The 14,785-nt window shown below is 32.5% G+C and overlaps 1 protein-coding gene across 1 annotated transcript; it reads left to right on the top strand.

The window, feature by feature from the left end:
• Positions 1-7,255: 7,255 nt before the first annotated feature.
• Positions 7,256-14,785, top strand: LOC132178505 (oligopeptide transporter 4-like). The gene is made up of 6 exons (XM_059590933.1): positions 7,256-7,820; positions 8,285-8,382; positions 12,004-12,570; positions 12,674-12,926; positions 13,051-13,233; positions 13,956-14,785. Exons 1-6 carry the CDS (start codon positions 7,287-7,289, stop codon positions 14,568-14,570), a joined length of 2,250 nt encoding a protein of 749 aa, XP_059446916.1. The 5' UTR covers positions 7,256-7,286; the 3' UTR covers positions 14,571-14,785.

The raw sequence follows: 14,785 nt of genomic DNA on the forward strand, positions 1-14,785 counted from the left end.
TTATTTATTCAATCCTTTAATATTCTCATTCATATTTGGGCTCATACTTTCTTTTTTTTTTTCTTCTAATTTTAATTTTAAATCAACTTAAGCAAAACGCTCTACCCTGCAAGCTTCGTCAATTAGATGTCCATAACGACACTAGCTTCTACCTTCTTTTTTCAATGCCTGCATCACTTGGAGAGTATCACTTTCCAAAACCATCCTATATAAACCCATTTCACAACAAAACTGTATATATGGCCCTCAATGATGCCTTTGCTTCCGCAATATCAGGCTCGATAATATAACCTTTTGGCGCTGACAATGATTTCAACACATCTCCCATACTATCTTTGACTATATAACACCAATACCCATCTTTATTCTATTTTTATCCACACCCGTGTTCCAATTAACTTTAACAAAGTCATCGTTCGGGGCTTCTCATTGGATATCCTTTGTATTATTCCTTTCTTCCACTCCATCTTTTCAAGAATTAGCTTGTCGATAAATCTCCAGTGATTCAGTGTTCGAACTTACGACCTTGAGCTCTGATATCATGTTAAATCACCACATATCTTAAAAGTTTAAATTGATAAAAATTAGTAAATTTAATCATTTAATCAATACTTTCACAGTATTATTACCTAGGTGAATGTGTTAGCACTCATAAGCACAAGCTTTCGTGTTGGGACAGAAATTTGCAGAAATTATGTATGTTTGTCAATGTATTTTATGATTTTTTTTTTTTTAAGTGTTTTGATGTAAATTGTAATATAAAGAGAAAAATTACTTTCATATTTTTTAAGGTGTTTTGTGTTTTGGTTTATTTGTTATTATTTTTATTTATTATTTATTTATTTTAAAAGGCAAAAATAAAAAATTAATAGACAGAGGTTTCTTATAAATTTTGTTGTAAGAATTCTTACGATTTATTATAATTTTAAAAGTAACATAGTTTTTTTACTAGCATTATTCCTTTTAAAAATTGAGTTTTATATATATAAACATTAAATAATTTTTTTTAATACCGCAATTTATAACAACTTTTTGTCCTGGCCGGTACACGGGTTGGCCAAAACTGCCATCACGTCATTCAGTGCGGCGTGTGGCATAATGAAGGTTCACATCGGCCCGTGCATGTTCATTAAAAAGGATCATCATCTTTCCATTTTTTTTATTATTATTTATTATTATTATTATTTTTATATGATAGTATGCATTTCACGATATTAGTTGCCCACAAACCACGACATTAGTGATATATATTTGAAGGATCTTGACTTTCGAAAGAGAATGATTCTTCAATTCTTTGTAATTATTTAATATTTTTCAATACTATATTCAAATTTGTGCACTAGCATCTATATCATAATCAAATAAATGGTAATTTAAAAATAAAATAAGTGAATAAGAAGAAGGGGGAGCCGTAGAGATTTTTTAGAGAGCAGTGGAGATGCCCTGAGCCCCACCCCCCAAAAAAAAAGGAGTTAAATAGAATGTGTTGGGAGGAAACTGATCCTCTCTAGTTGATTCCAAGAGAAGTTAGTCACTTTTAAGTGAACAGCAAAATTATTATTATTATTATTTTTTTGACAATTTATCATTTACTTAAAAGAGACGGACTTAAATCATCCGAAGAGATCTAGAATCCAAATACATGTTGAAAGGATTGGGGAAAAATTAAAGCTTGTGTCAAGTAAAATAAAGAAAGTCTTTAAAGGATTTGAAAGGGGAAGGTTTGAAGATATATAGGTTATATCCATTGAGACATGAATTGCTTGTAGAGTAGTGGTGGATAGCTAGCTATCACGCATGCAATAGCTAGCACGTGATATGGACTTATAGTCTCTACATATTTTGTATTCTATTCTTTACCAAGAAAATACAGCACTAATTGATACCGACGGACAAAGAAAGATTGACTAGAGATTATATACTAAATCTTAATTATAAAATGAATACTATTTACTTTATTTAAAACAGAAAAATATCTCTTCGGCCTACTTGTGTTACGGGTTCGAGAAGGACTTAAAATTCTTTATAAAATGACATGTTTTGTCTCATTTGAAACAGCATCATAAAAAAAGTTTAGAGAAAGAAGAAGAATAATGGTAGAAATTATATTTTTATTTTACAACTATCTTATAATATTGATGTAATAATCTCAACCAATACTTCTGTTAATTATTGTTTAAAAAAAACTGTCAAAACTTTTATTTCATATTTTCTATTATTATGTAGTTATGAGGCTACAAATTTTCAAAGTACTATTTAATATTCCTTTTGTTAAATGTTTCTTAAGATTAATTATTGCAACTGTTTTGAGCTACTGTTATTTGAGAAAGAATGAGAACTTATACTAAAAGAACAACACTTGAAACGTATAACACGACCATAGGTCGTTGATGACTATTATATGAGCTTAACCTTATGGTCAAGGAGAGCTGAGTGACCAACGCGGCAATATATGCATGCATGGTTGGTCATGACCATATGATCACATTCTTAGCCGTATGAGCCATTCGGGGTTGGACCTAGTCGAGCTAGTGTAATGATGGCCACTAGTTGTGTGCATCGAGGCACCGATGTTGTACTAGAGATTCTTTCGAGAACGTGAAAACCCGAGCAAGAAGAGGTTAAGGGACCGAGTAGACTGTATGAAGAAAAGTTATGACCAAGAAGTATATTATATATTTTATTAATGCATCATCATGTCTTATGTTCTCCAATGCTGTAAATTGTTGTCGCTTAGGTTATGTCGTATTATTCTTTTCTAAACTTGCTTTATCTCTTTTCATTGGCATAATAGTAGAGTCAACATATTTTTTAAAATGTATTGTGAATCGCATGACATTAAGAAAGCTGTGATTTACTTAATGTTTGTATTGCATTAAAAGTCGAGCTCACCGCACGAGCTTAATTATGAGGTATTTTACTAAGAATCTGTTTGGAATTACGTTTGAAAAATAGAATTTTTAAATTAAAAAGAGCTTTTGGACAAAAGCTTCATTTTTAAGCTTTTGTCAAAAGTACTTTTTGGTCATTTTTAAGTTTTTTGAACTATTAAAAACACTTTTTATTTTCTTACCAAATGCTTACTTTTTTTCTTTAAACGGATTTTTTTAGTGTTAAAAGTACTTTTAAACTCCTCAAATGCAATCCCAAACAGACTCTAAGTCATAAATTATGTTATCTTTCCAACAATTGGACATTTATTTGTCCTACAAATTTAGCAATTTCTAGTAGGGCTTGCAAATTAAAAGTCCTTCATCAAGCTTGAGGGCGAGCGATGAGTCTTTTGGAGATGCTTAAGTTTATTTCCGTTGATGTATTTTGTAAGGTTGTTTGGTTAGTGAGGTTTTGTTGTATTTATGCTCAGAGATGTATTAAGGATTTTGTAATGTAATTATTTCGCATGTCTTATTCTCTTATAGATGTTTAAGGTAGTCTTTTCTTATTAGCTCCCAATTGCTTGAGGTGGAAAATTATGCTTTAACTTTCTAATTGATTATTTTTATTCATTAATTTTAGCTAGTTATAAATGGGTCCCCTAAGATTTGTTTACATCGTAAATGAGTCTTTGAAAGGCATACAAAATTTAATTAATTATTTATTTAAATTCATGAGGCATTACACACCACCACGATATTAGGGTGTATCGGGACAGGTGTCCCAATAACTAATAAATTTCCGCTCATTACAACCGTCGGATGATTTGACTTTGGCATTAATGCCTTCAACTGCAATAATGGATGTCCACTTCGATATGACTACTGACTAGCGAAGAAAACTAACCTACTCACATTCTTGCCTTGACTAATTGTTTTCTTCTAGATCCTAAAATGGAGGAGTAAGATATAATTTATAAAGTTGTAAAAAGTGGGTCGTCTAATTTATTAAGGCAATTTAAAGTATGGGTGGGCCCGGAAATCCTAGAAAGATAGAATATATATTTAAAATTGTAAAAACCTTATCATGATCATTGACTTCCTTAAAGTATTTCACTAAATTAATATATCTTTGTACTTAAAGTTATGCTATAATGCGTCTATAGAATAGCACTACGGTTTAATTATGGGTGACAATTCATGTAGGTGCGTTGTGTTCGGATTGTGTTAAAGTAAAAGTATAAGATTATATATATAAGTTAATTATAATTCAACTCAGTTAATTAAATGAGTCAATTTTCTCAATTTTAACTTTATAATTTTGTATTAAATTTGTGTTGAGTTAATAGATTATGTCAAAAATTGTTTGTTACTATGCTGCATGCCGGGTCAGGTTGAAAAATGTGTATAAAACTATATAAGTCAATCATAATCTGACTTCATTTAATAAAACGGGATTGAGTTTTCAACCTTAACCTTTTAATTTTGTATTGAGTTCATGAGTCGTGTCAAAAATTGACAACCTTAAGTTCCATATAACCTACTAATTAGTAGGAGATAATTAATTAATTACTTTCATCTGTTTCCTATTGAAATGATTAACAAAAATTAGTCACGTGTAACTCCATGCTCATTGCTCACTCACCCATATCTCTAATCACTCTCTATGAAACTGGATCAAAATAATTAATCATAACAGCTGGATATATACAACAAGAGATATAATTAATTAGGAAATTTAAAACCTAAAAAATGTTAATAGAACTAATCAAATCAAACCAGGTGATAAGGTCTTAGTTTCTCCAAATTGTATTGGGAAAAAAAGAGATAATTAAAAAGACAATGTGGACAATAGGCAAAATTTTCCAATGCAATGCCGGAGTTAACGGCAAAGGAATTGACTTCAAAAAATGAAAGCAGCGACTTTGACCAAAGTGGCAACAAAATCGGCTTATCATCTTTTATTGAAGTAAAATAAGGACCACAAAAATGGAATGATTCGATATACAGAATCTCCAATTAGATTCCTTCAGTCCTGATTGGGAGTACACACGCCGTGAAGAAAAAAGGTTTTTTTTTTTAATATTTTAATACCAAAAAAAAAAAAAATTTGCATTGGCGTGCACGCTGCGTGCTCTTTTGTTTTACACAGATTCCTTAGGCCATCGCCTTCTTCGTAGGTGAAAGTCGCCATTACAAAGTTGTGATCGACTTAAATTTTATTGAATGTTGACGTTGATGACAATATATTTTGTCCGAGCAATGTCGGAGGAATGTAGTAGTATCTATCAGTTTTACCATTTAGATTCATTAGGCCATCGCCTTCTCCATAGGTGAAAGTCGCCATTACAAAGTCGTGATCGACTTAAATTTGATTGAATGTTGATGTTGATAAAAATAGATTTTGTCTGAGCAATGTCGGAGGAATGTAGCAGTATCTATCAGTTTTACGGCCACATTAAAACCATGATAAGATTAAGGGGGTCATGGCAGGGGTGGAGTCGGGATTTTTGGTGTTGGGGAATGGGCTTTTTTTTTATTATTTCTTTTTTTATAAGTTAGGAACATTAACATATATAGATACATATAATTTTTCTATGTGTGTTTGTGAGTGTTTATATAAAATAAAAACATAGAGGTCATGGCATTACGAATACACAATAGTATAACAATTAACAAAATAAACTAAATACAAAGAAAAATGATACAAAAAATAAATATTGTAAACCGAAATGACTGCAGAATAATCACTCTATATATATATATATATATATTCTACACTTCTGCAAAAAAAAAAAAAACAAATAAATGCAGGGAAAAATGAGATATGAGGAAGATGGCTAAAGAAAAAAAAAATACAAACGGAATAGTGCATAATATGTTAATTTTAGGGGACGAATTCATAAAATATGTATATTTTATAAAGAATTTTAAACATTTTGTGTCCCCCACCCTAATACATGGTTCTGCCCTGCCCCTGGCCCATTGTTTTTCAAATTTTCTTTCAAAGAAATGTCGTTAAATTATATATATATATATATATATATATATATATATATATATATATTTATCTTTTTTTTTTTTTTTTTGTTTAAAAGTTAGATTTAACTCTACCAAAATTAAGCATTAACCTTCATGTTTCTGTGATTCGGTCAAATGAGAAATCATAGTTGGGTCCATGCACATCAATTCAGTGAAATAGGGGTGGGGTGAGAGTGTAGTATATATAACATTACTCATTTTATGGATTTCATTCTCCAAAAATGATTGGTTTTTGTAATATTATTCTATCATGAAAAGTCATTGCCATATTGTCTTTTAATATAAATTGTAATGTATTTTTGTTTTAAGAGTAAGTCTATTTAATAGACTGATATACAACTGTCACAAAACTAAAATGATGTGACAATAATAAAATGTTGCTTAAAATTTTTTTATGATAAGCATAAATCATAAATAACTGCCGCCCTATACTTTCATTTGAAATATATATATATATATATATATATATATATATATGCAAACATTCGCATTGGAAACGAGGGAAGCGACGGAAAAGGTATTAGAAAAAGAAACCTGACGGGCCAGCGACGGCGCCACGGTTATTGTCCAGCCATGAGGTCATCACTCTTCACAACTGGATGCATGTTCTCTCCTTTTTCTTTGGGTCCACACTAGTTTTTTATTGCAAGCATCAAAAGTTTTGAATATTTTATAATCAGTAGCCCATACTTTATAAAATTCAGTAGGGACACTTTTAGAATCTAAAAATAACAATTAACATCGTAAATATCTCAAACCAACTAATTTCTGTAAAAAGGTCGCTGATTCTTCTTGACCATTAAGAGTCAAAATTGGATCAAGATTTTTCTTCATAAAATCCCATGCTACATATTTTCCAAGCGTTTTGAAAAATTGTAAAAGATCATAATTGGTTATTTGATCAATAAGTTCTCAGCTAAGAGCGTTTACAATAGACTTTTTATATTTAGTTTTTCTCTAAAAATCTAACAAAACTCACGAAAATACTAATTTTAACAAGCTCCATTTTCTACTTTATATTTAACTCTTATTATAAATGTTCCATGCATTCAAAGAGCCAAAAAGCTAAGGTCAATAAGAATTGGAGAAAATTTTGATCTATTGTGAACGCTCTAACAATATGCTAAATATCATTAATTTTCTTATAAATGTTGATAAATGCTATTTAACGTTCAACTTGAATAATGTGGTCAGAAAAATTAATTATTATTTTGTTTTATACAAGCTCTTATTAATTAAAAAATTAATTTGACAGTTGTATATCTTAAGTGTGAATGAGGGACTAAAAGTCAAATAATCTCTGGCACCAGCATGAAATAAAAGAGGCCCATCCCCCTTCAATTCCCATCATTCCTTGTACGTAGACACTCGATGGGAGCACTCGATATACAAACACCGCCCCCCACTGCCGACCCAGAAAAACACATCCCCACGGCCGACGAAGATGTCGACGAAGAGGAACTCTCACCCGTCGAGGAAGTCCGGCTAACCGTGGCCAACACCGACGACCCAAGCCTCCCCATATGGACCTTCAGGATGTGGTTCTTGGGGTTATTCTCCTGCGCCCTCCTCTCCTTCCTCAACCAGTTCTTCGCCTACCGGACGGAGCCTCTAATCATAACCCAAATCACCGTCCAGGTGGCCAGTCTCCCCGTCGGCCGCTTCATGGCCTCCGTTCTCCCGGAGACCAAGTTCCGGGTACCCGGGTTCGGTTCCCGGACTTTCTCGCTCAATCCGGGTCCGTTCAACATGAAGGAGCACGTGCTCATTTCCATCTTCGCTAATGCCGGGAGTGCATTCGGATCGGGGTCGGCATATGCTGTTGGTATCGTTACCATAATCAAAGCCTTCTACCACCGGAAAATCTCGTTTCTAGCCGGTTGGCTTCTTATCACCACTACGCAGGTACGTATAGCTGTCTCTTTAATGAATTTTGTTTCTTTAAAAGTGTTTTTTTTATTCATTTTCTTTGGAAACAAACAAGTTGCCATGATGATGATGTTGATGGGATTTTAAAAACACTTTTTCTTGCTTTTCCGGAGCAAAATTATTTTGTTTTGGTGTTATTTAAAAGATATGCGTGTGACTCTTGGATTTCGTAACAAAATTTTTATGTTTATTTTTCAAATTTGTCACGTGTATTTTTTTTTTTTTTTATATGATATCTTGATTTTATTAAAAAAATCTAGAGTCTCTCTACATATTGGGTTTTAGTAATTCTGTCTCTAAGAAGTAAAAAATACATGTTTATTATTATTATTATTATTATTAATCAAAATAAAAAAATATTTTTTAAGGTATTTTTTAAAGAAATGTAAGTTTGTTGTAAACTCTGCTTGGTTCCGCCACTGATGGTGGTTAATTTGCAGGTATTAGGATACGGTTGGGCTGGGCTATTGAGGAAGTACGTGGTGGAACCGGCGCATATGTGGTGGCCGGGCACTCTTGTTCAGGTTTCATTGTTCCGGTACGTACTCACTCCTCATCTATCCGACCACTGTAGTTTTCATTGCATTTATTAGCTTACCAAGACTTTTTTTTTTTTTTTTTTTTACCAAACAACTTATCTCTTTTTTTTCTTTTTCTCTTAAAAAATTCAATTATCATTTTACCTTTACATCATATCAATAAATTATTATTATTATTATTATTATTATTATTCTTCGAAGAATAAATACACACCAAAATTCTCCACTAAACCTACTTTTTTATTATTATTATTATTATTATTATTTATTTTCCTGGCGTTACGAAGATTCCGAAAAGCCCTAGTCAGCTAGTCTTATCCAGATTCCGGGGGGGCCCTTTTTGGTTGGCTTTTCTAAATCATTTCCTAGACAACCTATCTTTTCTTCTCCAGTAATAATAATGATATACTATTATGATTTGGATTTTAAACCTACTTTAACCCTATCTTAATTTACTTTTTACTTTTTTTTACTATTATTTTAATAAGCATGAGTGGGAGTGGAGCATTAAATGGTATATTATATATGATTAATTTTGGCATATATTTTTTAAAAAAAATTTAAATAATGTAAAATTATATACAATATTAAATGCATTAACCTTAAAACCTAACTATGAAAGGGACATTTCATTTAAAATAGAAAAAAACCTTGTTCTTATCAGAATCGATAGAGTATTCATGTATAAAAAATGTTGCATAGATGACTCTTTCTCTGAGCAAAGGCTTCTTTGCTCTGATAGGAGAAGGCTTTCCTTGTCCCTTCACATTTTTTTGTCCAATTACGGTGCGCTTAATTTTTATTTTTTTTAACATAGAATTCGGTCCAATCATATTCAAATTTTAACTCGGACATATTTAGAGAGAGATCCTCAAAGACAATGTCACCGCATCATTTGTGGAGGTTGATTGCATCATGATATCGACCTCATTTTTTTTTTTTTTTTTTTTTTTGCAATTATGGATAATTTTTAGTGTTCTACCATCAAATTATACAAAAATAAAAGAATAATGCTACACACAAAATAAATATTGCACAAAGTTAATGTGACATGGTCTAAGATAGAGCATTCACAATGGATGAGTCAAATTTTTATGAAAAATTGCTCCTTAAAACTAACTTTTATCTAGTTTAGCTAATGAATTTTTAAATGCTTCTACGTTTGATTAGTTATATTTCTATCTATTCTATTAAAATATTATTTTTTTACTTTTTATTGAGAAAATTTTTTGGGAAAAAGAGAAAACAAGTGAGAAAAACAATAAAAAATAAAATGGCTTCTTTCAAAAGGGTTGCTACATTTAGTCTTTTTATTTATTTTTATTTTTTTGGTTCTTCCAATCAAATATTCATTTTGCATTTTTTTTTTGGCTAATTCAATGTAAGAGGTTTTTTACTATTCTAATTAGCTTTTCTATATAAAAGTAACATTTAATTTGATTCTTTCATTGAATGCTCTAATAACCTTAAATCTTTATAAAATATTAGTATAATCTATAACATTATTTAATAATAAGAAAGAAAAAAAAAAAAAAAATTAGTGAAGTGGACAACTCCAGCTGAATCTTATTGGGAAGAGTCTAAATCACTCATCCTAGTTGACTATGCCAGCCACAGATCTTTGGCCCCTTAAATTGACCCGCATTTTACTAGTCATAGTCATACTGTGAGTGAGAGAGTCGCCTGCATGTGACTCATGGCGGTATGTGGGAATAGTCCAAAACTATAATTCAACTATTTCAAGAATTGTACACCACTTTTTCCAAATACACTACTACTATACTCTTCTCTCTTTCTATTTTTATTTTATTTGATAGCCAAATACACTATAATCTCCTCCCCTATAATCTTATCAATTCAAAGTTCCCATAGGTCCAAGTTTGGTGGAAAATACAGGACTGTAGATTTAGTTGGGATTAAGACAATTCTTTGCACTATCTTGTTAAAATATTAATTAAATTTTATTATTTTTTTATAAGCTTAAGTTTTCAAATAAGCAGTGATTTAACACAATATCAAAATAAAAAAAAATTCTGAGTTTAAAACATTATTTTCAATTTTTCTCTCATTTTATTTTAAAATTTTACTTGTTTTCAAAGAGTTTGAGTTGAACCCATGTGAAAGAAAAGTATAAGAATATTAATTAAATCTACTATTTTCTGTAAGCTCTTAATATTTTGAAATAAATAATAATTTAACACGTAAATGATATTAAGAGGATTTTTTTAATTGAGATATTTATAGTCCCCACCCCAGTTATCATAATTACAGATTAAGAGGATGTTTTTTATTGAGATGTTTGTAGTCTCCACCCCAGTTATCATAATTACAGACTACGAGGATGTTTTAATTGAGATATTTATAGTCCCCACCCCAGTTATCATTATTAAAGGGATTCGGATTCCTTGGAATTCCTAAGAGAATTTCAGTTTCTGAAATTTTAGATCTAACCTATTTATTTTTATCTAAGAGTCATTATTCTGCCATGTATTCCACTACTAATAAAATAATAATAAATTTTTAATGATATTAATGATATTAATAATTATCATTATTTTATTATTTTATTAATAGTGGGACACGTGACAGGATAATGGCTCTTAGATAAAAATAAATGGCTTAGATTTGAAATTTCTGAAACTGAAATTTTCTTAGGAATTTTAGGGAATTTGAATCCATAATTACAGATGAAGAATAAAACAATAGAGTTATATAAGCCAAGACAATTATCGAAAACAAACAATCGGGCCACGAATTTGCTACTCGGCCTCTAGTTTGTCGGGCCTCCTGTCTTTTTCTTTCATTTTCTTTTTTGGGTTTAGGCCGAAACAATAGTCATCCACGTCAAATGATAAGACCGCACTCGTTTTGTCAAACTCTAGTAGTTTTTAAAAGTGTTTAAAAGATTAAGAATTATTTAACCCATCAACTCATAAATTAGAAAAATATCTCAGCCAAGCAAAAAATATTTTCATTGAATTTTTTTTTTTTAAAAAAAAATATTTTCCAAAAAACATTTTTCAAAGTTTGGCTATTATAGGACATAAATTTCCTTAAAATCAGTCAGGAGTGGAATAATTTTACATTATCTGTGGACAAGATCTTAGGCATGTTTATAAGGAATTGACAACCTTTTCTTATCCAATTATCTATAAACATTTAAAAGGCACATTAAATTTAGTCTAAGTTGGTAATCTGCTATTAACTATTAATGAGATTATGAATTTAATGTGCCTTTTAAATGTTTATAGTCACTTGGTACTATTTTACATGGTTTGGAGGAAATTTCTGTCAATTGCAGAAAATGAGCAATAGTGGAAAACGGCCGGCGACTTCCGACAACCTCCGACGGAGTTCCAAAAAACTCGTGCGTCTGACATTTTGAAAAAGAGAAACTTAAACTCGAAAAATAGTTTATGAAATTTAAAAAACAGAAACCATTCTCTGAAATTGAATAATTTTTTTTTTTTCTTTTTTATCAAACCGAAAATATTATTGGTCCGACCAAACACCGAAAAAATATTATGTGTTGTCGTGATTCCATTAGCATATTCAGGCCACTGTATAAAATGTGCAAGACACTCCTAATTCTTGTTAACTTTTGATTTACCTATTTGCAGGGCTTTGCATGAACGGGAAAAGGAGCAGCGAATGTCAAGGGCAAAGTTCTTCCTAATTGCACTGATTTGCAGCTTCTCATGGTACCTGTTTCCTGGGTACCTGTTCACAACACTAACAAACATATCATGGGTGTGCTGGGTATTCTCCAAATCAGTCACAGCTCAGCAGATCGGCTCCGGCATGAGAGGCCTTGGAGTGGGAGCTGTGACACTTGACTGGGCTGCTGTTTCATCTTTCTTGTTCAGCCCCCTCATCAGCCCTTTCTTCTCCATTGTCAACATTTTTGCAGGCTACATATTGATACTCTACATTGCAATCCCTACAGCATACTGGGGGTTTGACTTGTACAATGCAAGTAGATTTCCTATTTTCTCTTCACACTTGTTTACAGCAGTAGGACAAAAATACAACATATCAGCCATTGTAAATGACAAGTTTGAACTCGATCAAGTGACATATACTGACCAAGGACGGATTCACTTGAGCATGTTTTTCGCTCTCACTTATGGATTTGGATTCGCCACAATCGCATCTACCCTCACCCATGTGTTACTCTTCTATGGCAGGTATATATATAGGACCCCTTACAAATTAGATAACAAAACTATGCTTCTCTATCATTAAAGTCTTAGTAAAGTCTCATTTCATGCACAATTAATGTATGAGCAGGGAAATTTATGAGCGGTATCATGCTTCGTATCGGGGTAAGGAGGATATTCATACCAAATTGATGAGGAGGTACAAGGACATACCTTCCTGGTGGTTCTACTTGTTGCTTGTTGTGACACTTGCAGTTTCCTTTGTACTCTGCATATTTTTAAATGATCAGATCCAGATGCCATGGTGGGGGCTCCTCTTTGCCGGAGCCATGGCCTTCACCTTCACTCTTCCAATCAGCATCATAACTGCGACAACAAACCAGGTTAGTGGGTTCAAACTAAACCAGTTTCACTAAAGCATGCACTTCAACTGGTTGTGCATTTTGCAATTCCATGATCTGCATAACAACTTGCTGTTTTCCTGTGAATGATTTGATGTTCATACAGACACCGGGGCTAAACATTATCACGGAGTACGCAATGGGTCTAATATACCCAGGAAGACCAATAGCCAATGTGTGCTTCAAAACCTATGGCTATATGAGCATGGCTCAGGCTGTCTCCTTCCTCAGTGACTTCAAGCTAGGACATTACATGAAGATTCCTCCAAGATCAATGTTTTTAGTTCAGGTACTTTCTTCTTTTCTACCATTAACAGATCAAAAGAATGAAAATAAGTGTACACATTTATTTAATATTATTTAGATATTAGATCTTTTTAACGCCGGAGTGGAAACATCTTTTTAAGGTGTCTTAAAGCTAAAAGATTAATTACCCTTTGTTTTCCGTTTTCAAAACAAAAACATTAACAAATAACCCGAAATACAATACTCACAAAACACTACACTGTTGTCGCCTTTTGTCACATTATAACACTTTCTCAAGCCAAAACAAAAAACACCCTCCTAAACACATTACCAAACAAAGCCCATGTATTTAATATGTATATCCTTCTTTCAACCTCCCAAGTTATCCCATTCATATTACTCGAAGAGTAGATGGTACCAATTGCTTGATATTACTAAAGAAAAGCATTGTCCAGTATAACACCAGAGTGGATGCTAGGAAGAATCAAAATTGCTTTCTAGACGCCTCTTATGTATTTGTAAATGCAAAAACCAGCCCAGAACATAATTGACCTATTTTAAAACAGATGCTATGAAAGCAGAAAGCATGACTTATTGTAATTTCATATTGAGAAGAAGCAAAGCAAGCTAGATGCGGATAGTGATCTTAGAACAACAATGAAAATGATCCTTAACCATCCAATATATACAAGCTATTCTGGCACATTTTCCGCAAACTACTGACATATTTTACTCCGATGTTCATTGGTGCATGTGTATACCTAGTTCATAGGAACAATTCTGGCTGCAACTGTCAACCTCGCAGTGGCAGTGTGGTTGCTCGACTCTATTAAGAACATATGCCAGGATGATCTCCTTCCCTCGGACAGTCCCTGGACATGTCCCGGGGACCGGGTCTTCTTTGATGCATCTGTAATTTGGGGTCTGGTAGGACCGAAACGGATATTTGGAACTCTGGGAAACTATGCAGCGATGAATTGGTTCTTCCTTGGAGGTGCAATAGGGCCAGTTATTGTTTGGCTGCTTCATAAGACATTCCCTGGGCAATCATGGATTCCCTTGATTAACCTTCCAGTCCTCCTCGGAGCAACAGGAATGATGCCACCAGCAACACCCTTGAACTACAATGCCTGGATTATAGTTGGAACATTTTTCAATTTCTACATCTTCCGCTACCGAAAGCAATGGTGGCAGAGGTACAATTATGTTCTTTCAGCAGCACTGGATGCTGGGGTGGCTTTCATGGGTGTGCTATTGTACTTTTCACTGGGCTTGGAAAACAAAAATGTGTCCTGGTGGGGTACTGACGGTGAACATTGTCCATTAGCAACATGTCCAACAGCCAAGGGCATAGTGGTTGATGGTTGTCCAGTGACCTAATATCTGTATGCTTCTGTTATAGATCATTTCCCTCCAATGTTGCACAACATATTAGTAGCAATTACAGTGATACTACACACAAAGTGGAGGGAATTTCGTGCTTTGTAGGGATTTATAATGTTTCTTGTAAATTATCTTTCAAACGATATATTTATATATTTGGTACTCGTCCAAAATAAAAAGAATTATGATCTATGTTGCTTTAATGCAAACAT

The sequence above is a fragment of the Corylus avellana genome, chromosome ca4, assembly GCF_901000735.1.
Source record: "Corylus avellana chromosome ca4, CavTom2PMs-1.0".
In the NCBI taxonomy this organism is placed as follows: domain Eukaryota; kingdom Viridiplantae; phylum Streptophyta; class Magnoliopsida; order Fagales; family Betulaceae; genus Corylus; species Corylus avellana.

What these genes read in the sequence shown, in the direction of transcription:
- LOC132178505 (XM_059590933.1), top strand. Translation starts at nt 7,287, where the DNA reads ATGGGAGCACTCGATATACAAACACCGCCCCCCACTGCCGACCCAGAA. An exon ending in GTGTTACTCTTCTATGGCAG is followed by an intron (nt 12,571 to 12,673) that starts GTATATATATAG and finishes ATGTATGAGCAG; the next exon opens with GGAAATTTATGAGCGGTATC. An exon ending in TAACTGCGACAACAAACCAG is followed by an intron (nt 12,927 to 13,050) that starts GTTAGTGGGTTC and finishes ATGTTCATACAG; the next exon opens with ACACCGGGGCTAAACATTAT.